The 21,285-nt window shown below is 47.5% G+C and overlaps 2 protein-coding genes across 2 annotated transcripts; one reads left to right on the forward strand and one right to left on the reverse strand.

Moving 5' to 3' along the window:
- The first annotated feature begins 5,314 nt into the window (after positions 1-5,314).
- Positions 5,315-8,460, forward strand: NOXO1 (NADPH oxidase organizer 1). The gene is made up of 7 exons (XM_010311304.2): positions 5,315-5,417; positions 5,532-5,607; positions 6,099-6,279; positions 6,543-6,736; positions 7,035-7,148; positions 7,426-7,543; positions 7,809-8,460. The coding sequence occupies exons 1-7, from the start codon at positions 5,343-5,345 to the stop codon at positions 8,458-8,460; spliced, it is 1,410 nt and encodes a 469-aa protein (XP_010309606.2). The 5' UTR covers positions 5,315-5,342.
- Positions 8,461-10,007: 1,547 nt separating this feature from the next.
- On the reverse strand, positions 10,008-20,834 carry TBL3 (transducin beta like 3). The gene is made up of 22 exons (XM_075767473.1): positions 20,730-20,834; positions 20,536-20,587; positions 20,359-20,451; positions 20,041-20,088; positions 19,602-19,743; positions 19,016-19,100; positions 18,399-18,566; positions 18,034-18,109; positions 17,494-17,590; positions 16,871-17,067; positions 16,349-16,490; positions 15,823-15,881; positions 15,183-15,286; positions 14,370-14,520; positions 13,995-14,225; positions 13,155-13,225; positions 12,332-12,488; positions 11,864-11,922; positions 11,274-11,377; positions 10,965-11,036; positions 10,400-10,558; positions 10,008-10,242 (listed from the first exon to the last, which is right to left on the reverse strand). The coding sequence occupies exons 1-22, from the start codon at positions 20,768-20,770 to the stop codon at positions 10,130-10,132; spliced, it is 2,421 nt and encodes an 806-aa protein (XP_075623588.1). The 5' UTR covers positions 20,771-20,834; the 3' UTR covers positions 10,008-10,129.
- Positions 20,835-21,285: the final 451 nt, after the last annotated feature.

Here is a 21,285-nt window from a genome sequence, read left to right on the forward strand (position 1 = left end):
AGGAGGTCTTGCTGCCAGGGACTGTATCTAAGACAGCTCAGGTAGCAGCGTTCTAAAATTATTTTTTCTTCCTTCCAGCAAATGCTGCCTTACCAGCCTGAGCTGGTGGAGAACAGAGAAACACACTCAGCCTTAATGGAGCTTTGGTCTCTGCAGTGGGAGAAAACGGTTACAAGCTGCAGCAATTCATTGTGATTTGAATGAAAACTCAGCTGGCAGCTATTACAATATACATTCTTGGTGCTACGCAGACGCTGCAAGTTCATCACTTGAAAAGGAAGGTCCTGCATGCAGCCCCCACACAGATACCTCCTGTCCAGCTCCCGTTGTTGTATACGTATTGTATACGGTGCCAGGTACCACAGCTCTTCATGCTCGAGCCCTGTTTATCATGAAGTAAATCTGCCCGCGAGGAGTTGGTGAACCCCTGCGCTGAAGGTAGACGTGCATCGTCTGAAGCTCCTGCAACACAGCCACTTCGGGGGGTGGAGAAGTGCCGCGCTGCTGCGTGCGCTCAAAGTCTTTCTGAATCGGATTCATCTGGCCACTGAAAAATGCTTTAGTGCCTGCAGCAGCTGCTGAAATTAGGAGGAAATGAAATACCTTCTTCTGGATTAGATATTGCAAAATCTTTCATTCCACCCTGTGTGAAAGTTCAACTGTTTCCTTTGTTTATGAGGTGAAGGATATTTTTGTCAACTCCAGTGTCTGCTTTTTTTTTTTTTTATAATTTTTAAATAAGGGCCTGTTTATTTATTGGAAATCTAAAACCTCTTTGTACTCTTAAAATCAGCTTTTAGCAGCTGAGCTTTTCATTAAAGGTGCTGATAGGTCATGTGTTATCACCGGTGACCTTCGAGCACAGTAAAGGGCAGGTTTTGATCCTGAAGCTGATGGTGGGAAAAGATGAAGCTCTCCTACCGGCGTCGTTCCAGGCGATGGCCTCCTGTGGCTCCTTTCCATATCTCTTTCTTGCAGCTGTAGTATCTCAAGGGTGGTTTGAGGACTTTTTCTGTCTTTACCTTTCCCTGGTCAGCGAATCTAACCAACAGCAGTTCCTCCTGTGCTGGGCACAGAAAGAGAAACGCATGGTATAGAGTCCCACACGTCTCAGCCATGAGATGTACAGGTCACTAACCAGCCCGGACCTCACTTCTGTGCGTGGTAAAGGATATTCATAATATGGTTCCTTCTCTCTTTCGTGTGTGCCTGTTTGTGACAAGGCCGTTGCTTGTTAGACTTTGAAAATGGCTGTGGTGGAGCCAGTGAAGAGCTGCCTTTGGCTACCCCGAGCGCTCAAACTCTACTTGTGGCTCTTGTCGGACGTAGTGAGGGCTGGTCCAGGCACTTCTGCCGCTTAGGCTGCTCTACTCCGGTTAAACACACCGGATTCAGTTATTCCTGATCCATGCTCAAATGAAAAGAAAGCCAGACCCTCAGTGTTTATTTGTCATAGACATTTTACACATAGTGGAGTGAAGCTGGTCTGGGAATGGAAACAGCAGAGGGGAGGTGGCCAGGAGGACTCCTTGAAGCCACTGGATGACCTAACCTGTCCTTCAGACCTCTTTGGGGCAGGGACTCTGGTGTGACTCCCCATGACTACACCTTCATCGCTTTCTGTGACACAAACAGTATTTCACGTACCCAGAGCAGCTGTTCATGGCAATCGCGATGTTCCTGGAGTAGCAGGAGGCAGAGCTCCACCTTTGTGAGATGTGCGTGGCTTTCTTCAAACAGGCTGCAAAACAGCCGCAGTTATTATGGAGGAAAACTTGTGTCTCCTCAGTCTTGTCGAAATTGGACAGTCTCCTCCTATATATTGTTAATTTATGATCTCTTTTGTACCTCTTTTGTACCTTGCAAAAACAACTAAAGAAAAAAGTAACCGCTGACCACAAAAAGTATGTAAAGAAATACTGATGATGAAATAGCAGCACCCAGCAGTACTTGATGAGTTTTACTTTTTCTGGGCAGACCACTCCTACACTTCAGTTAATAATTACACATAAAAAGGTTCCAATTTATGGTAGAATGAGATGGAAGTAGTAGAAGACGCAAAGTAAACTCGATGTAATGTCAGGAAAATGGTATTTAGTTTCATGTTTTTATAAGTGCGCTCAGATGTATCCTGCAAAGAAGTGAATTAATGGCCTCTTCTAATCAGTTATCCATTCTTCCCAACAGAAATGGCCCTGACCTGTCAGGGTTTCACAAAGGAAGTGCAGTAACGCTGCTGAGGAGTGCTTCTGCTGATCCAGACGCAGTCTGGCACAGCCCTGCCTTCGGTTTCACAGGTATCATCACTTTAGACTAATGTGATGTGACTCATTAGATCAATCTCTTGAGCAGACAGTTTCTTGACATCAAACTTGATAACAACAAGGCAACGATACGGCTGTAACAACTGCAGAACCTTGAACCGAGCTCTCCGGGATGACACCAGAAGTGGTGTTATCTCCGAGTAGTGCCTGGTCATTGTACCGTGCCGTACCTCTGTTCTGCATTGCAGTGACTTTTGCTTCTGCAATACGCTTTCTCAGTAACTAATTAGTGAGTTTTGAGTAGTTTTGCTCATGCTTTGCTTTATCCGAGATCCCTGTCACCAGCCAATCTCCCCCAGAAAATCGTCTCTCCGAACTGCATGGCTGGCTCTTCAGCTTCAGGTGACCTGCCAACCTCCACACGGTTTCACCTTCCTGTTGTAACATTTCACTCTGTGTTTTCCATGCCTCCCTTCTGCATGAATTCCTTCAGAATGGTGAAATACGGCAAAGCCTCTGGAACTAGCAATTGCCAAAACCAAGGCTGTTTCCTACTCTTCTTGCTTTCACCGACACCTGCAGTACCTGCCGACGGGGAGTGATGTGCTGTCTGAACCTCCCCGGCCATCTCCTGTGCCTACAGAGATTGCGGTTCCTCAAAGATCTTAATTGTCTTTGGCTTTTCCCATCCAGGGAAAATATGTTTAAGCCTTTATGCTTGTGGTTTGTGTTTACTCTGAGACAGGAAATCAATCAATCAAATGTGCCTCATTGAGAGCCTTGGTTCCAGCTATTGCTGAGAGCCGCCTAACAGAGCCATGTCAAGGGAAAGCTTGACCCCGGCTCGGCTGCCAAGGAGAAGCCTGGGAGGGTGGGTGTGATGACCGGGAGTCGGTGAAGGGTTTTGCCACCTAGGAGACTGGTAGTTTCTAGATAAGCACAATCATAAAGAATAAACTCACTGGATGAAGTGGTTTCCTCTCTCTCCATTAAAACCTTGTGTTTCGAGCCAGGTAGATTTAACAGCATGTGCTTTTTGCTGGACCCTCTGTGACCAGGGGGATGGAGGATCTGATTCCGGGGCTGTAGAGGACAAGCAGCTGCTTTGCATCACCTTTTTGTAGGGCAGCTCCTGTGTGGTTTCGTGAGCCAGGAAGTGTCCCGGAGATGCCAACGAAGGGGTTTTCCCACCAAACCTGCACATGGGGCCGAAGTGCTCTCTGTATAACTTTGCCTTCCCAACGGAGGATAGACATCCAGGAGCAATAGATTGAACTGCAATAAAAACATTTCCTTTGTTCCCAGAAACTGCCATCCTGCTGTGCAGGAGCAGCCTCATGTGCTCATGAAATACAAACCATGGCCCTACTCACCGTACATTGTAGCCATCCAGAGGGAATCTTGTTTGGTTTCTTGTTCAGATTCTGAGGGGGGGTTTGGTAGATGAAAAATCATCCACAGCTGTTGCTGAGGGTTTTAAGAAGGCAGGTGTAATTGGAAAATGAAAGGGAAGGCAAGGCTGAGCCTCTCAATTTCGGCTTCAATAATGATAATGGTTCAATTTAGGCTTCATCAAAGAAGAAGGGGAGGGAGGACAGAGAAGGCAGTTTGATCACACGAAGCCCCTCGGCCAAGTCATAACCTGAGGCACGCTAAAGGCAGCAGTTCAGGGAAAGGACAGGCTTTCCAGGGTGTAATTACCATTCCTGCGGTGCCGCTGGGCAGTGAGGAGCTGGTCCATGGGAAGAGCTGCTGGTCGCCCTGGGTGGGTATGGACACCTGGCTTGATGCGGGACAGAGCACAGGGCACTTGGAGCTGCGTTTCCATTGTGTCGTTACACCTGAGAAGCTTTGGGACTTTTTCAGTTACATCCCAGGGATGCGTTTGTTCATCCTTTGATCCTGCAACGTAGGCATCAGCATCTCCCGCTAATTTCTGAGAGCACACAAAGGTTGACATCCCTACCAGACATCCCTTTGAAGTGAAATACCTTAGCAGATAGGACAAAGCAGTGAGGAAGAAATTTGTAACAGCTAGCATGCATGTAAAGTTGTGCCTGATTTGTGCTTTACGACGAGCCATGTTCTTAATCAGTTTTTGGTACTAGTGTGAGCACAGCCCAAGCTGCAGGGAGCTCAGACAGGCGCGTCTGTGCAATATAGCCATAACCGCAACACGTCCATACCTGGAAATGTACTTCAGTTCGCAGCAGGTGTTGCTGCCCCAGTGACCTCCCCGACACCCAGGGATGATAAACAGACCCTAGTAAGGATGTGATAAGATACCTCTTCTCCTTGGCTCTCTGAACTATGCCCCTGCTGTCTGCACCCGGGAGTACTTGCACGATAAAAGCAAGGAGGCAGGTAAGAGGCACACGGTAGTTTGCCACATTACGGAATTTCTGTCAGTGTTACTGGGTGGAGGAGGAAGCGTGGAACGCCTGCGCCCTGCCTCCTGCTCCAGCGTATTTAACCACGGGAGTCGTGCCCGGAGCCACATCTCTGCTCAGCCGCCAGCTGCCCTGGGGAGGGAGGAGCAGGCTTGGGGAAGATGAGCTGTGGAAGGTACCCAGTGGATGTGAAGGCTGTAGGCTTGATGCAATGCAGAAAGCAGAAGGTACTTTAATGGTTTTTTTGCTGGATTTTTTTTTTTTTCTCCTTAAATATTTACAAGTCGGGAAACTAGAGGGCTTTTTGAGTTTCCCTTGCAGGCGTATAACTGCTTATTTCCCCATAGTGTTGGGATTAGAGCCTTGTGATCTAGGACAGGGGCCTTGGACTTGTTTTTTAATGGTCTGAATATCGTAAGAAAATGGTTATCTTGGATGCTGCTGTCTTTCTGTTCACAGTGTCATAAATTTCTTCTGCTTTTAACAATGATTACCCATTTGGGGCCCTAAAATTAAGGAAATATTTTTGTAGGTTTAATGTTTAATTTAGTTTTTTAATGTGACAATCTTGCAGCCTGAAGCCAGAACAAAACCACAGGTCCTGGCAAATGCCAATTGCTTGAAAGCATCCAACATTGAACACTGTAATTTAAAAATGCACTTTTCCCTTTTATTTTTCCAGAACTACATGATGTTTGTGTCTTGGTCAGATCAGAACAACATTCTCATCTACCGGACATTTGAAGACTTTAAGAGATTCCATGTAAGTGAATAGTTCCCTGAAAATAGGGTTCCCGCCCTGGGGAGGGGGGGAAGGAGTCCAACGGTGTGTTGGGGCTGCAAAGCACCACTATTCTCTGCTTCTCCTTGCTTTTAGAGAGAGCTAAAGAGAAAATTCCCCATCGAGAGCGGCTCACTTAGGAAATCTGACCGGACAATACCCAGGTTTAAAGGTAAGGAGAACAAATCTCTGATGGGCCAACAAACAGGACGGAGCTGTCAAGGACAGTCGTAACTGATGACATAGACTTCAGTCTCCAAATCTGACCTTCCTCTGGAGCAGCTCGCTCCTGCTTGTGGCATGGTACTGCTTGGTTACATCAACGTGCTTGGGTCTATTATGGACTTAAAATAACTTAAAAATATTTTTTAATAGATAATTGCACATGGTAAATTAATATTATACTTTAAATATTGGCCCAGAGCTCCGTGCAACATTTACATGTGTACAAAGATGAATTTAAGATATTAAAAAAATTACATCAGGCTCTATTAAAAACAATAGGGAGTCACAGGCAGCTGCTGTCTTGGATTCTTAGAGTTTAGACTTGTGCAGGGAAGGGCGGTAGGTGAGAGCACCCCACATTCAGGCAAAAGACGCCTGCTCTCAAGGCATGCAGGTCCCTTATTGTCTTACACCAGCTTTACTCTTGTTATTTTAAAGACGCAAATATGAAGCAGAGGAAGAGTGGGAAGCTGAACAGGTGCCTGGAGATACTGAAACTGCTGGAAACTTACTCCCAGGAGCTGCTGAAAATGGATGCTAAAATCTCCCAGGGTGAAGACGTGGTTCAGTTTTTCAAGGCACAGACCCAAGACCTAGATCCCTCCTTTCCTGAAAAGAGGTATGAAATCATATTTGTATTTTTTGTTTATACATGTCTTCATGAAACAGAAGTGTTAGAGAATATGGGTAGAAGAGAAACAACAGTTACATACCAGGGCAGCAGAGCAGGGAAGTTCTACTGAATGCTTTAATGCATATTTATGTTGTTGCTGATGCCTAAGCTTTTCTTAGCCTACTGCATAGATGATTTTACCAAAAATAATACTAAACTCAACCTTCCATGTAAGTTTTTAGTAAACAATATTAAACTTTACTTTTCAGTGTTGTGATAATGCCATCAGAAATTGGAGGGGAAAAGAAAAGCCAGCCACGGCAGCAGCTCTCCTCCATTACACACCCCCAGGCATCCCAGAGCTACAGATGCATAGAAACCTTTGAAACCAAAGACACGAAGAACAAGACTTTCAAAGTCGCTAAGGAGGAAATTATTGAGGTCTTAATCAAGGACATGACTGGTATGTGTGATAGGGATTCTTCAGTTTCAGGGATGGATGGTGTAGATTGATTCATAGCCTGGCAAATGCCAAGTCAGTGGCATCACAGGTGCGGGTAGATGTTGGTACATGAGGTGTGCATACCTGGATTTATGTGGGAGGAAAGAACAAAGCGTCAGCAGGGCATCAGCCAGGCACTGAGCTGCTCTGCAGAATGTCCTTCCTCTCTTGTGGCAGAGCAGTCCCTACCCAGGGATTGTGGTCATCTGTTGACTTGCAGGCTGTTAAAAACTTTCTTCCCCCCCCACATTTGCTTCAGGATGGTGGCTAGTGGAAAACGCAGACAAGCAGATAGCCTGGTTCCCAGCCTCGTACCTGGAAGAGACTGACGTTCACAAGGACATCCAGAATGCCTTGAGCTCAAACGAGGAGGGTAAGTCTGCTTCTGGCTCCCTGGGACACCACAGTCCTCCTTCAAAAAACAAGTTCTACAAAAGCCCCACCACTTTAACCACTGCTTGGAGTGCCTGCCTGGACCTCTGATGCTTCTGGTCAGCTCTGCCACCAGCTGTGGGTCTCTGAGCAAATCAGTCACAGGGACACATGCCCTGCAGCTCTTGCTTGCTCCGCAGGGCTGCTGAACTGCTCTGTCACAGGGACGGAGACATTTTCTCCACAAGGCAAAACCAACCTCCCCCTTCTCTCTGCAGGTAGCCTGTACTTTGTTGTGCGAGCCTATGAGTCTCAGAAGGCAGACGAGCTCTCACTGAACAATGGCGTCGTGGTGGAGGTGGTCAGGAAGTCTGACGATGGCTGGTGGCTGATCCGGTAAGGAGGCTTTTCTGAAGCTCTTGTTCCCCAAGGGAGCCGGTTATCTGCTGCAGGTGCTTCTTGCCTGCTCCTCCCCAAGCAGGGGGCAGAGGAGCTCTCCCCAGGTTGACTGCCCTTGGCTAGGGACAGTTTTCCCCTGCCTCATGCCCCGTGTACAGCATTGGGCTGAGTCCTCACCTGCTTCCCGAGTGCTCTGCTCCCTCCCCCCTGGTTTGAGCTGGAAGGGCTCTTTTCAGCGTTGCTTTTCATCCTTCCCCCTCAGATACAACGGCCGCACCGGCTACATGCCCTCCATGTGCCTCCAGCCCTACAAGAATCCTCACCACAAGCTCCAGACCATCATGAGCTGCGGGCTCAATATCTCCACCCCGAACCTCTACTCCTCCCTGACGGCTCCCCAGCCCCGGGGCGAGGCTGCGGGACAGCGCAGGGTGCAGGCTCGCTCTTCCCTTGACCGGACTGAAGAGGATGTGAGCTCTCTGAGAAGCAGATCAAGGTCTCTGCCCAGGGCCAGCTCCACCTCGGACCTGGAGTCAGACAGCTCGTCCCTCAGCTCGGGGAGCAGCAGCGAGCGGGACGGCCAGCTGAGCTGGAAGCCTGACTTGTCAAGATCTCTGCCCGAAGTCAAGCAGGCCAGGAGCCCTCCCCTGCGGCATGCCTTGGCCACACACAGCAGCGAGTCTCCACACCTCACCCACAAGGACAGGAACGATTCTGGCTTTGTGGAATCTGCAGCTGACCTAACTACCTCCCTCACTGACCCAGACATGGCCACTTGTGTCCCCAAGGTGCCCGTGCGCCCTTCAGCCCATGAGATCCTCCAGAAGTGCAGCACCGTCACAAAGCGAGCCGTGCAGCAGTCTGCCTCCCGGCCGGCCCTCAAGACTCTGCTCCCTCTCCCCAGCATGCACTAGTGCCCCCAGGGGGGGCACAGACCCAGCCCCGGACCAGCACCACCACTGAGAGCCAGGCACCCTCCTCACTGAAGTCCCACAGGAGCCGTGGGCAGTGGCGTGGGGAGCGTCAGGGCTGGGGACTTGTGGCTTTCCAAGGACACAGTCAGATCCTGACGGAACACGCATGCAAACATTGCTTCCATGGGCAATGCCAATTGGTGCTGCAGCTTGTGCAGGGAGGCTGGGGAGCCTGGAGGGGCTTTACTGGAGATAGCAGGAGAGGATTTAGTGGTTTAACTTGTCAGGGGAGTCATGGCAGCTGCAGATCTGGCAGCTCCCGTGTAAGTTAGAGGTCACTTCAGATTCAGTTACTTCTCCCTCAGGCAGGTATTTATCCTGCGTTGTAGTATGTGAAAATTTCACAATCCTTCTTGCATTATTCCCCAGACGAGGCCGGCTGGCAGATTGCTGCAGCCACCCTGGGGAACAGCAGAGTGAAACCCAGAGTAAGTGACAGAGTCACCCATGAAATCCAGAGCTGTAACTACTGGTATGGGGTAGGGATGGGACGACATAGCCACATGAATGCCATTTTTCTGAATCCTTTTTTTTTTTTTAAACTCTTTGATTTTTGGTGTTTGGGGGGTTTTTATTGTGTTCTTTTATAAAGGTTAGATTAACTTGAGTAGTGGATAACTGGCCAAATATATGAATCAGGTGGATCTGCTGAATGGCTGTGAGAACAAAAATACCTGTTGGCTAGAAACTTCATCTCTGACCATTCCCTACAGCGATGTCTGTGCAGGCACGGAAACAAAAATGGTTGTAGTACAGCTTGTTTCCCAAGTGGGTAAGGGGGCCAGAGCCCATTTTTATGTAAATTATGAAACATTCCTCTCTCAAGGGGGTCTGACAGCTACTGAAACTCACAGCAATTGTCATCCTAAACTCATTTGCTAGAATTGAGTTAGCAAAATAGGTATAGGAAAACTTAAGACTTTTATATAGATTGCTACCTTTAATTTTAGTTATTCTCCCAGGTATCTGTTAATTTTGTTTGAAACAAGCAATTTAACCAATTTGTGAGGTGTTTATGTTGTTCAAATTTTTATACATTTTTATCTCAAATAAAATACACAAAAATATCTATGAAGACTGCTTGGTTTTTATACTTCAAAAAATTGCTAGCTGGGGAATTAAACATTAGCCCAGGTGCTAACATTTGGGGTGGGCACAGGTGAGACACCTGCCTTGGCCCAGCCTGCATTTTGCCCAAGCAAAGAAAATATTCCATGTCACAACACTGACCAATACACACTGCCTAGCTGGGCTTTGGGATACAATATGACATTGCCGGTAGTTTCTCTCAACTCCATAAAGCTTTAAATACACAATAATGACCCACTGCTTGTTCAGAGCCAGGTTCTGCCTTTTCTCCAAACTAAGTGCTGTTTAAGTGTCTGGGCCTGAAAATTCAGGGTGTGAAAATACAAAGGGAAACCACAGCTTGGCCAAAGAAATGACCCCTTCCTCTCATTAAGCCCCAAGGAGACTGAATGCCGCGCTTGTCTTAAAAATTCAAACTTTAACAATTTATTACAAAATACAGAAATAGTCCAGTTGCTGTACCTGGTGGGAAAGCAGTTCAGGCTCTCCCCTCCTGAAAGAGCAACTGGTGGGAGGAGGGTCACAAAGTCATGTCTTCCTGCTGGGACACATCAGCCAGCCTCATGTTTTGCCACATGAAATCAATGAACATGGAGGCCTGTAGCAATCGGCTCAGTCTCTGGAAATGGCGCTCTGCAAAGAGAAACGCAATGGTTAGCGTCACAGGAGAGAAAGCTCATCAGAATGGGGTGCAAAAATCTCTCTTCTCTTCAGACAAAGGCAAACAGGGAATATTCACAACGCAGGAGGAGACCTCAGGCTCATGGCCCATCCCTGCAGCACGACTCACCGGTGTAAGGCAGCAGGGACTCCACAGCAGATTTAATGCCTGAGTACTGCAGGAGGCTGTCCGGTGCTTCGTGCTTCAGGAGGGTTTCAATGACAGCTTGGGCTTCATGGCAGTTTCGAGAGTTCGTATTCCACGTCACCAAGAACGTTAACACCGCCTCTAGGGAGGAAGGAAATCTGTACACACTGGCTGTGCCTTGAGTGCTGGCACGCAGGAGGTGCCAGGTTAGAAAGCATCTCTTCTGTCTTAAGGAGCGGTTCAGCTCCCATACACTGCGACTGATGAGCCCGGAGGGCAGAACAATTATGCACAGAACCATTTCTGGAGCTGTCACAGTGGTAATAAGGCCAGACAAAGCCGTTCACACGATCTCAGAGCAGCTGCTGGTGTGCAGCATGAGTCGCACCGTAAGGAAGAAGCTGGCCCTGGGCAGCAGTCCTGCTTGAGGGTGGTGGGAGCTCAGTGATAAACGCTGAGTCTAGGGGCAATCCTCCCTTTGATTTCAGTTGAGAAAACAAGCTCCTAACCTGAACGGTTTTAGCACTTAAACCACCTTGCAACAAACCTTTCTGATCCTTCCGGAGCCGAACAATGTTCTCTTCCAAGTGCTTTCTCCCATCGGTTTCCTTGAGGATGGCTGCAGAAAAGAGAAATGAAGAGTCCATGCAAGAGTCCAGCCAAGGGACCCATAGGCTGAGAACAGGGATACCATTTGTTATTGGGGGGATTTCACTTAGGAAAACAGGAGTCATAAGAGAAAGGGAGACCCGATGCTTTCAGACAATTAGACTTTGTAATCTTTGTCGCCCTGGAAGAGATGTTCTGGACAGGAGAGAGGGCAGAAAAATGCCTTCAGAGTACAACGTGGACTCACCTTTGACCACCATCAACACTGTGTGCGGACGATCCAGAGAGATTGCCAGCCCTAAAGCTTTGAGGTATCTTTTCTCATGAAGCAGGTTAGAAAGCTCTTGCTCTCTGGAAAACAAATCAGGGTCAAGAGAGTGAAACAAGTATTTGGTTGGTGGGACAAAACGCTATAGAGAAAGCAGCAGATTTGGCAATAATAGCGTGCAGAGGTTTAATGCCAAGAAGTTAATATTGCTCGCCAGCGAATGCCTCAGCGCCCTCATTGTGCAGATAATTACCCTGGCACGTTCAAGGGCTCCCTGAACTATTCAGTGCTGGCGGAAGCAGGAGAAAGTGAAAGTAGATTTCAATGATTTGATTTGCTTATCTTAGCAGTGCATAAACATGAAACTAATCAATTGTCAGGCTGACAGTATTATAGTAAGGCTTTGCAGAAACTAAACTACAAAGAAGAGACTACTGTGCCTTGACAGTCTCTAAATAGCTAAATGATGTAATACTCAGATTAGATAGAGCAAAATGGCTCTAGGTGTGGACAGTTTCACTGGACAGAACTTACCTTTTGCAGCTTATTATTGCACATGATCAACTTACTTCATAATCTGCTCCTCCTGTTTAGCTTGTGCCTCTTGCTCTTCAATTTCAGTGACATCCTATAAAATAAACCCAGAATATAACTTTGTCAAGTCTTGCTTTAATAGAGGTGAGCTTTTATTTCAAGTGATGAGGACACCAGTTTCTGCAGCAAGATCAAGTAATTTAAGTGTTAAATCCAGCAACTCACAACTTGCCTCCAAACACCCTATACCACCAGCACTGGGCAGGCTGTTACAGCCCATCTGCTGTTCCTTTTATATCAGCTAGGGAAATACAGTATGGCCAAAAAAAACCCCACTCCAAACCCCAAGATATGCCTTACTGACCCAATTTCAAAGTGCAGAAAATGAGCAGAGCACATGTCACGGTGGAACAGTGAGGAAAAAGCCACTGAGGTCCTCAGCTCTCCAACTGCATTCTCATTACTAACCCAGGGAGGAAACTCAGAAAGACCCCGTACCGTACCTTCCACAGTGTGATGCAGGAGTCACTGGATGCTGTCACAACCATATCATCTTGCTTGTTAGAGTGAAGACCCCAGATTTTATCTTCGTGACCATCTAATGTCTTCACACATTCATTTGTTTTAATTGTCCAGAGTTTTAAGAGACCATCAGAACCGCTTTTGGAAGAGACAGAAACACAACAAAAAGAATCACTGGATAGATCCATTCTCACTCTGCCCCACCACAAATACCAGATAAACCCATCCCATTCCAATGTCTTTCTAACAGGAGTAGAATTAACCAAAAATGTCCAGAAGGCTTAAGAATTCCAAACCAGTAGTTCCCAGTACTACTATCACCCTTTCTGGAAATTCCTTCTTGGGAAACCCTACTACCTACGTTTCCTCACATGCTCTGGTGGTACTTCCAGTCTGATACACCTCAGCCTTACAGAAAGTAAGGAATGGCAGTTCAGGAGACAAACTGCATCCTTTCCTGCTACTAGCTGGAGGACCAACCCTTTGAGATATCAAGAACTGTTTAGCTCTGGCTGCTTTGCTCTCACCCAAACGCAGTAGGGTGAGGTGGATCCCTAGCTCCACCTAACAATAACATATGTCAGAGCAATGTCACAGCAGCTAACTAGAATCCACAGTGTAACTGAAGAAAAGGAAGTTAAGTTAGCCTCTGGAGAGAGCTTGGCATAAACACAGCATCTTCCTATCAGTCTTTCCAAAATGAAATCCATTGCACAACTCTTCCCTCTTGCTGCTGATACCAGCTAAGAGATTTTGCTTCTTAGTTTTGGCATCTTCCTTTTGACTGCTGGTGTAGGCATTTACCTGCTGAGCAGCTGTGTTCCTCGGCTTACAAAAATGATCTTCAGTACAGAGGCATCATGACCTTCGAAGGTCTGGAAAATAGCAAGGAAGCTCAAAAGTATTAGAGTTGTTCCCAGGCCGTTCAAGAGAGTCCTTTTTCAAGGGCATAATATATACTCCCACAGACCAAAAGGTAAGTTCCAAAAAGCAGCCTTTATCCTCGGGACTTTTCCTGTAGGTTGAAAGGGCCGTACGAAACGACTTGTCCCCACACCATTTTTTCAAACAACCTGCTTGCTTCAACTTGTTGCCCAAGGTCAAATTGCAAATGGTCTGAACAGTGAGGCCAACTGCATAGGCTATTTCCCAAAAGGTTGATTCCCCTGCCACTGCGTGAAGCACCCATTCAGGGAGGCAACACTGCTGGGCAGAATGTGGCACAGAGCAGCAATTGCCTTCTCATCAGCTCAGTGAGACACTACTGCACTGGAAAGATAGCTTTTCTGTGAAGAGTGAATCTGAAATTTAAACTCTTGTGTTTTTCCTTCACGGCCACAGGTGACAGGCAAAGCCAGCTTCCTTTCAATAGCTTAAAAGTGCTTTTCCCCTATGACCAACCATGCTGCTCATCGGTTAGCTAGAACAGAAAGATCACCTGAGCACTAGGCAGGTGCTCTTGCCCTGGTGCTTTGCATGCAGCTCACACATCCAAGACCCTGGAGAACAAGGGTAGACCCAGATAACTCTTCCTTCAGCATGGCCACGTTGCTACATTTCAGCTGCGCTAACTAGCACATACTTTCCTAAAGCAGCCTTAATCAATACCCGTAACATGCAAGGAGCAGTCCGAGTTCTCGTTACCTTCAGACAGCTGAAGTCCCGAAGACCCCAGAGCTTCAGGGTCCCATCTGCTGAAGAGGTGGCCAAGATCTGATCCACTGGGGAGAACTGCACGCACCAGATTCCACGCTTATGTCCGGTGAAGACACCCAGCAAAGAGCAATCAGAACAGGACCACAGCTTGGCCAGCCGATCCTGTGAGCCTGTGGCAATGAGCTTGTCATTCGGAGAAACCGTCACGCTGTTTATGTCCTGGAGAAGTCACACAAGTACAGAGAGTGCAAAGCAGTTTATGTCTTTGCTTTTGCTGTCGAACAGGCAATAAATGTAGGGTACAACTCAGGAGAGAAGGATTTAAGTACTAAAGGCATGTTCTAATGTCAAGTGGAGCTTTACCTTGTCATGACCCCTCTCAGTCACTTTTGCATGAAGGGTTTCTGGACTGGAGAGCAAGGCTGCTTTTGCCTTGGAAGTGAGGGATTCCGGGATATTCCAGATCTTGATTGTGCAGTCCTGACTGCTGGTCACTATGAAGCTTTCCTTCAGTCTGAAAGGAATAAAAAAGTCAAGTGTAAGGAAACAAAACTGTGGCTTCCCTCTGGACAGAAAAAAAAGGCTTCTCTTCCCCTACCGGGATCTACATATATTCAGTCACTCTGCCAGGATGTGAAACAGAGTGCTTTAATGTTTTTCTCAAGATGACTTTCATTTTACTTAGGTGCCTGAGATAGTCTCCAGCAATTCAGACATTAGGAAAAGCAGTGCTAGCTCTCTTCATTTACAGACAAAGGTATACTGCAGCTCTTGAACAGGCAAGCTGGGAGTCCACACTGCTAGGCAGCACAAAGAAAGGAGAAGAGCTGATAAAACAGACATGCTATTCAAGCAAGCACCTTCATGGACACATTCCCTTCACTCCCCAACCCTCCTCTCCAGATCACTCGAGCTTTACCTGGCAACTTATCCAGCTGCTGCTCTTTACGGCAAACAGGAATTAGACTGACAAAGAAATGCAAACTTCACAATTTATGGATAGACAGATGTGCATTCAAAAAAAATCATCCTTCCTTCAAACTCAGAACACCATGACAAGCTGGGACCAAGGATGAGAAACCAAGGCAGGCATCCACCAAAACATTCATCCTGAGGATCAGCAAAGCAGCCATGACTCATGCTCGCAAAAGTAACCCCTTGTCCAATTTTTATTACCTTGAGCAAGAAACAGCTCCTACCCCATGTGCATGACCCAATCCCTGGGCAACACAAGTCACCCTTCCATTTTTGTTCATCCGCCAGACTCGAATGCTTTTGTCCTGTAATGGGAGAGGACAGAAAACCACTGTGCTTTTCTGACAAATGATCAGTTCCCCATGCGTTCACCACATCCGTGAGCCTGACTATTCACTTATTTTCAAGCTCGAACCTTTGCCTGCATTCATCAGAGCAGGTGAGGGCAGACACAGCCAAACACAGTGACCGCAGCCTGGGATTCCAGTGTGGAGGTTTATTTCTGGGTGTATCAAGGCAGTTGGCACCTTTTTTTCCAAACACAAATCTTACGCACAGCTCCCCATCAGTTTCACACTAATAACATCTTTAAACTCTAACACAAGAGCAAGATGCTTGGAGAATGAAAGATCTCCTTTCAGGCTAATAAAATACAATCAATCACATTTCTCCAGCAACAACATTAAAAAGGGATAGTGAAAGAACCTTATATTTGGGGGATATAGCAGGCAGGAATTCTGTCTGAACAACAGCCCTTTGTGGATCACCAAAAGAGGAATACAACTCTTCCCATAAAGATCGCTAGAAATGAAGTTTCATTAAACAAAGAAAATGCACACACCTTAGCACAGCTGACAAACATCAGGCCTTTTCTGAAGACATCCAAAGCAAGAATTGTTTCTAAACAGAAGAAAAAACAGCTGGATGCAAAGTAATACTGAAATTGGACAAAAGAAATGCATGAATGAGTCCACTGCTTACTGACTGGGGGACAGGTTTGGGACACTTGGGACACGATATATCAACGCTCACTACGGAGCGACTGGCTGCTTACGGCATTGGTGCGAGTCATCACTTGCAGCCACCAAACTGCATTCAGAGCTCACACTTACATACCAATTTAAATTGATCTCTCTGCTAGTGAAAGGGACTGAACTGACAGACCTGGAAAAACAAAACTACTCTTTGCAAATTCAGGACAGCAGAATATATATTTTTCTCCACACAATTCCAAAACTTGTTGTGCTGCTGCTCCAGAGTGAACTCAAGGACTCCAATCTCCACATAAGAGTTGTGAGAGAAGCTGGATAAGGAAATACTTGCATACCTCCCTTCCTCCCACCCATGGCAGAGCTGACCACACACACCTGTGTGGCCATAGAGGATCTGGCAGTGTGATGTTGCCAGTTCAAACACTTTCAGCTGAGGGCTGTTGGTAGCCACAACAATATGAGAATCACCAGGTCCAAGGAACTTCACATCCAGAACCTCATCGTTGTAACCTGCAAGCTGAGGATGGCAGAACAGAAACAGTTTAACAGGGGAAGTCAGCTGGTTAGAGAAGTACAGAATGGCACCATGCTCAGTAAGGCTGCATTACTGTTACCTTTCATCTCATACTGCATGTAAAAAATTGTATTAGACATAACCTGGAGCACGGGAGGGATTTCTAGCTAGGGCTGTTCTGCTTTCCTTTCCCTATGTTTGTATCTGTGCAATATTCCTCTGAACAACCCCACTCGTGAAACTGGCTTTCTGGCTTGTACCCAAGGAACAGTTCAAGAACAGGCAGGAGAGGAGGGCACCCCTGAACAATGCTTTCACCAGAAGCAGAGCTGATTCTCGAGTACGGATAAAGGAAGAGGAAAAGGGAGGTTGAGGGTTGTTACCTGCTTCCTGAGCTGAAGAGTGTGAGCATCATAGAAAACAACGTTGTGTTCCACAGACACTGTGACAATCTCATTTCTCTCAGGCACAAGCATGCACTGGGTGAGACTGCGCTCGCTGGCCTCCTCCTTGGATTCAAAAGGCACAGGCTGGGTATACACACAAGCAGCTGTGGCAACCTCCCACACTTTCAGGATGCCTAACAAAAATGATGATACAATTATCTGTCAGACCCGCTGTTTTAGACAGTGATTGTCCAAAGAATATAAACCAAACCCTGGCCTAGTCTACTGGAAAAAGCTACACGGCTTTAAGGCAGAACTGTGAAGAGGCCCAATCACAGTGGCACAAAGGGCCACAAAGTTTTTCTTCTTCAGTCCAAATCAAACTTTTTTTACAGTTTGAAAACATACATAGCTCAACCTCCACAGCATGCCTGATCAATCCTGCTCATCCACCGCTGTCAGAGGAACACAGGAGAAGGCTCTGTTCTCCAGTCCTCAGAGCTTAGCCCAAGGTTTCTGCCACACAAAGAACACACATCCCAGGAATACTGGCATGCGGTGTCTTAAGTACAGTCCTTCCTGGGCTTCTAAATCTGGCAGCAACGTGCCAGGACACTCACCTTTGCTGCCAGCTGTGACAAAGTGCAACCCTTGTTTCTTCACACCCAGTTGAGAGAAATCTCCCTTATCAGGTAACAAGATGGCAGCTTCCACACTCTGCAAGACAGTCAGCAAACACCAGCTGAGTGTGAGGGACTAGAGTCCCATTTCAGCAACCAGAGCCATGCAACAGCCCGTTAATGCCAACAGACGCACACAAACACCACATGCCACTGCCCCACACTGTACGGCTACTGAGGACAGGCAGGTACAATGAGAATAAGGTTTTTACACGACTGTCCTTCCTTCCTCCTCCAGCACTGTGGCAGTGGAGGCAGCGGTGGCACGTATTTTCTCAAACTGCCCAAACACGACACGGCAAGCAAGGAGAAAAAAAAAACAAACAGCTTTACACACAGAGTTTGAAGGCCTCTGAGAAGTACGAGGGAGAGAAACCTGACTTCATAATATATAGGAATGTAAAGGGGGAGAGGAAGCATACAAACTATGACCTAGAAACACCAAAGGATCTCAAACAAATAAATGAAATGCAATTTCACCTCGTAGACAGGGACAGTTCGTTTACTTTCTCTGGTTTTCAGGTCCCACACCATGCAGATTTTATCACGGCCAGAACTGCAAGTCAAGAGAGCATTTTCAGTGTTAAATCAACTCAGGCTCTGAGTGCAAATTTGGAATTGCAGGAAGAGGCCCATGTGGAAGAAGGAACCAGCCTTTCACGTGACAGCACAGCTTATTGCCAGAAACACAAAATCAGTCACTCGCTGTACTGAAGCAGAGACTGAACACTTGTAGCAGTCCTTCCCCTCGCAGGACAACCCCCCCCAGGCCCTACAGACACCCAGTCTCTGGCAGGAGGCAGGCTTGAATGGGAGGGATCGGAGAAGCCTCTGCAAGGTTTTACCTAATGAGCGTGTTTCCATCTGCAAAGGCCAGCGAGGTGACAGCACTGAAGTGACCATCCAGCATAGCAATGCACTTGCTAGAATTCAGGTCCCAGATGCGGATTTTGTAGTCAATTGAGGAGGAGAAGAGTTGCAGACGGGAGATATCAGGGTGGAACTCAACAAGGCTAGACAGAAGGAGATGCACTTGAACAGGATAGGAATCTGGCATGAGCCCAATATTTAAATAAACATATATTCTACACAAAAAGTTTGGCAGGTCAGTTGATATGAATTTATACCAGGACTTTCTTTGTAGGACTTTGTTCCTCTGCCACCCACCAGGAAAATTTACAACAGAACTTTGCCAGTCTTAAGCATTCTTGAAGTGCGTCAGTTAGCAAGCACAGGTATTCCATTTAGATCCCAACAAACTTATTGACCAAAGTCTTTCCTCTCTGGGCTAAAGTCAATCAAAGCCCTGCTCACTAGACATCTCAAAAATCAGGAAACAGAAGAGCTCAGAACCCGCTCAGAAAAGGCCTTTATGTTCCATTGACTCAAGACATTTCACATCAATCCCAGTGTCTAAGCATCACACGAACACCAGCGACTGACAAAAATGACTCGTCCTTACTGTACAACTCCTGAAGATCCTTTTAGGTTGTGTGTGCAGTACTGTTTGATCATATCCCAGATCTTAATGGTGCTGTCACAGCCTCCTGGGAAAAGAAGGGCATATAAAAATGAACCACAGAGGAGAGACACACGGCAGGCCCTATGTATCAAAAACTGTAAGATTTCACGGCTTGCAAAGGCAGCAGAAAGAAAAATGAATCCAGTAATCAACCGCCCACACCCAGAGAAGCTCACAGAGCACCTTACATTTTCAGAGAGCTGGGCAAAACCTGACCGCTCAGAGTCAAATCTGACGTACAATTAAGTTACAGGTCACGCCTGCCCTCCTCCAGCTCCAAAAGTCCCTGTTCTACACGAGGATAACTATGCCACACGTTTCATAGATGTCTGATTTTTAATGCCATTTTACTAAGTATATTTTAGACAGAACACTGAAAGGATCCCTTTTTGTCTGTCAAGATGTCAGTTTAAGTAAAACCTCTTCTGATTTCAGGAGATCGTTACCTCAGGCTGTGTCCAGCTGAGCTAAATTATTCAAAAGCAGAAGGGCCACTCAACATCATTCCAGCGAAACAGGACTGTACCTGTGGCTAACAACGTTGACGTAGAGTCAAAGGCCATGCTAGCAACTGGCGCTATGTGCACAGCTTTCCACGTGCGAATGCACTTGTTCTCTCGCCAGTTCCACTGCTTCAGCAACAGGGCTCGGCTCCCTGTCACGAGGATCTATGCAAAAGCAAGGTGAAGAAAAGCATAATTAACTACTAATTAGATTTCAATTTCTTTCGGTGCCCACACACAAAGCACAGAAATGCCAGTTGCTGTGATGCTCTTGAAGCTCAGTCTCTCAGCATTCTTCTGTCTGACTTGAACCCAGAAGGGGAGAGAGATGGAAGCGCCTGACAAGACTGCGGAGATGTCTGGAAACGCAGGGTGCGTCCAGGTGGAACAGCCCTCAACGTTCGCTGGCTTTGTCAGGAGGCCTCACAGAGCAGCACAGAAACCCACAAAGCAAACACATACCTCATCGTCAGGGCTAAGAACAAACGAACTGATGTCCTCCTCCTCATCCTATAAAAACGAAAGGAAAAAAACCCAGTTAAACCCCCTGTGGAGTGACATGCTCCTAGAGCTCCCTTCTGACGCTGAGCACAGCCAGCAGCTCCCAGCTGTGTTTAGGGATGGCACAAATAACATCTGTCTGTGTTTAGAGCAGTTCTCATCCTCCCCTCCACTTCCCACCCTTGGGAGCTTTATAGCAACGGCAAAACACCCCAGGAGCCTTTGAAGACCCTCAGCAGTTTCATCACCAGTCAGTGAGCAGAGGCTGGATCTCCTCACCTGCTGGAGGCTGTACAGAGCTCCTGTTTCTACATCGATGACATTCAGCTTCGTCCCACAGGGGCAAAACATGAACTTTCCATCCCGGTTTATCTGCAGAAAAGGGAACAGAAATCAGGAGCCTTACAGAACCGGGAGACGGGCTACTCCCAAACCCGCCCCTCGCTGCCTCAGTACCTGGACTCGCCCTCCTTTGTAGAAAGGCTCGATTTTCCTCGACACGGCATAGCTGGAAGGAAAAGAGAGACACGCGCAGACCGGCGGTTAAACTAAAACTGCGGCGGCCCGGTGGCTCCCGAAGGCGAAGCCGCAGGGCAGCGCCGCCACACGCGCCCAGCCCCGGCGCTCCCGCCGCCCCGCCCGCCCCTCACTTGCTCTTGAAGCGCACGGGGCTGGCGGCGGCCGCCTCCATGTCTGACACCGCCGCGCTCCGCGTGCCGGCCGCTTCCGGCGCTCCCGGTTGCTACGGGAGAAGGGTGCCGCTTCCGGCGCATGGCAATGACGCAGACGACCGAGCTGAGGAGGTGAAGCCACGAGCGCCACCTTTGGTGTGGGCGGGGGGGGTGGCCCACGCCGCGCCAGCTCCACGCACCTCCGCGATGGTGGAGGCGGCGACACGCGGTACCTCCGTGCCAGCGCGGGCGGCCGGGCCCAGAGCAGCGCCCGCACTGCTGCCCAGCGATCCAAAGCTTCTTCCTTCCTACCCCAAAGGAAGCGACTTCCCTGCCCCAACCACAGGTAAAAGTGGGATTTTTAGACAATATGAACGACAAATAGAGACTTGATGAACAAGCTTTCAAGTAATTCATCTTTTATTGCGTATGAAAATACACAACAATCACATAACGATCATTTCAAAGCGTTCCAGCTGTGAATACTCCACCATCATGCATCAGCATCCCCTGAGCTCCGCACAGCTCCCCTCTG

The sequence above is a fragment of the Balearica regulorum genome, chromosome 15 (genome assembly GCF_011004875.1).
Source record: "Balearica regulorum gibbericeps isolate bBalReg1 chromosome 15, bBalReg1.pri, whole genome shotgun sequence".
Classification (NCBI taxonomy): domain Eukaryota; kingdom Metazoa; phylum Chordata; class Aves; order Gruiformes; family Gruidae; genus Balearica; species Balearica regulorum.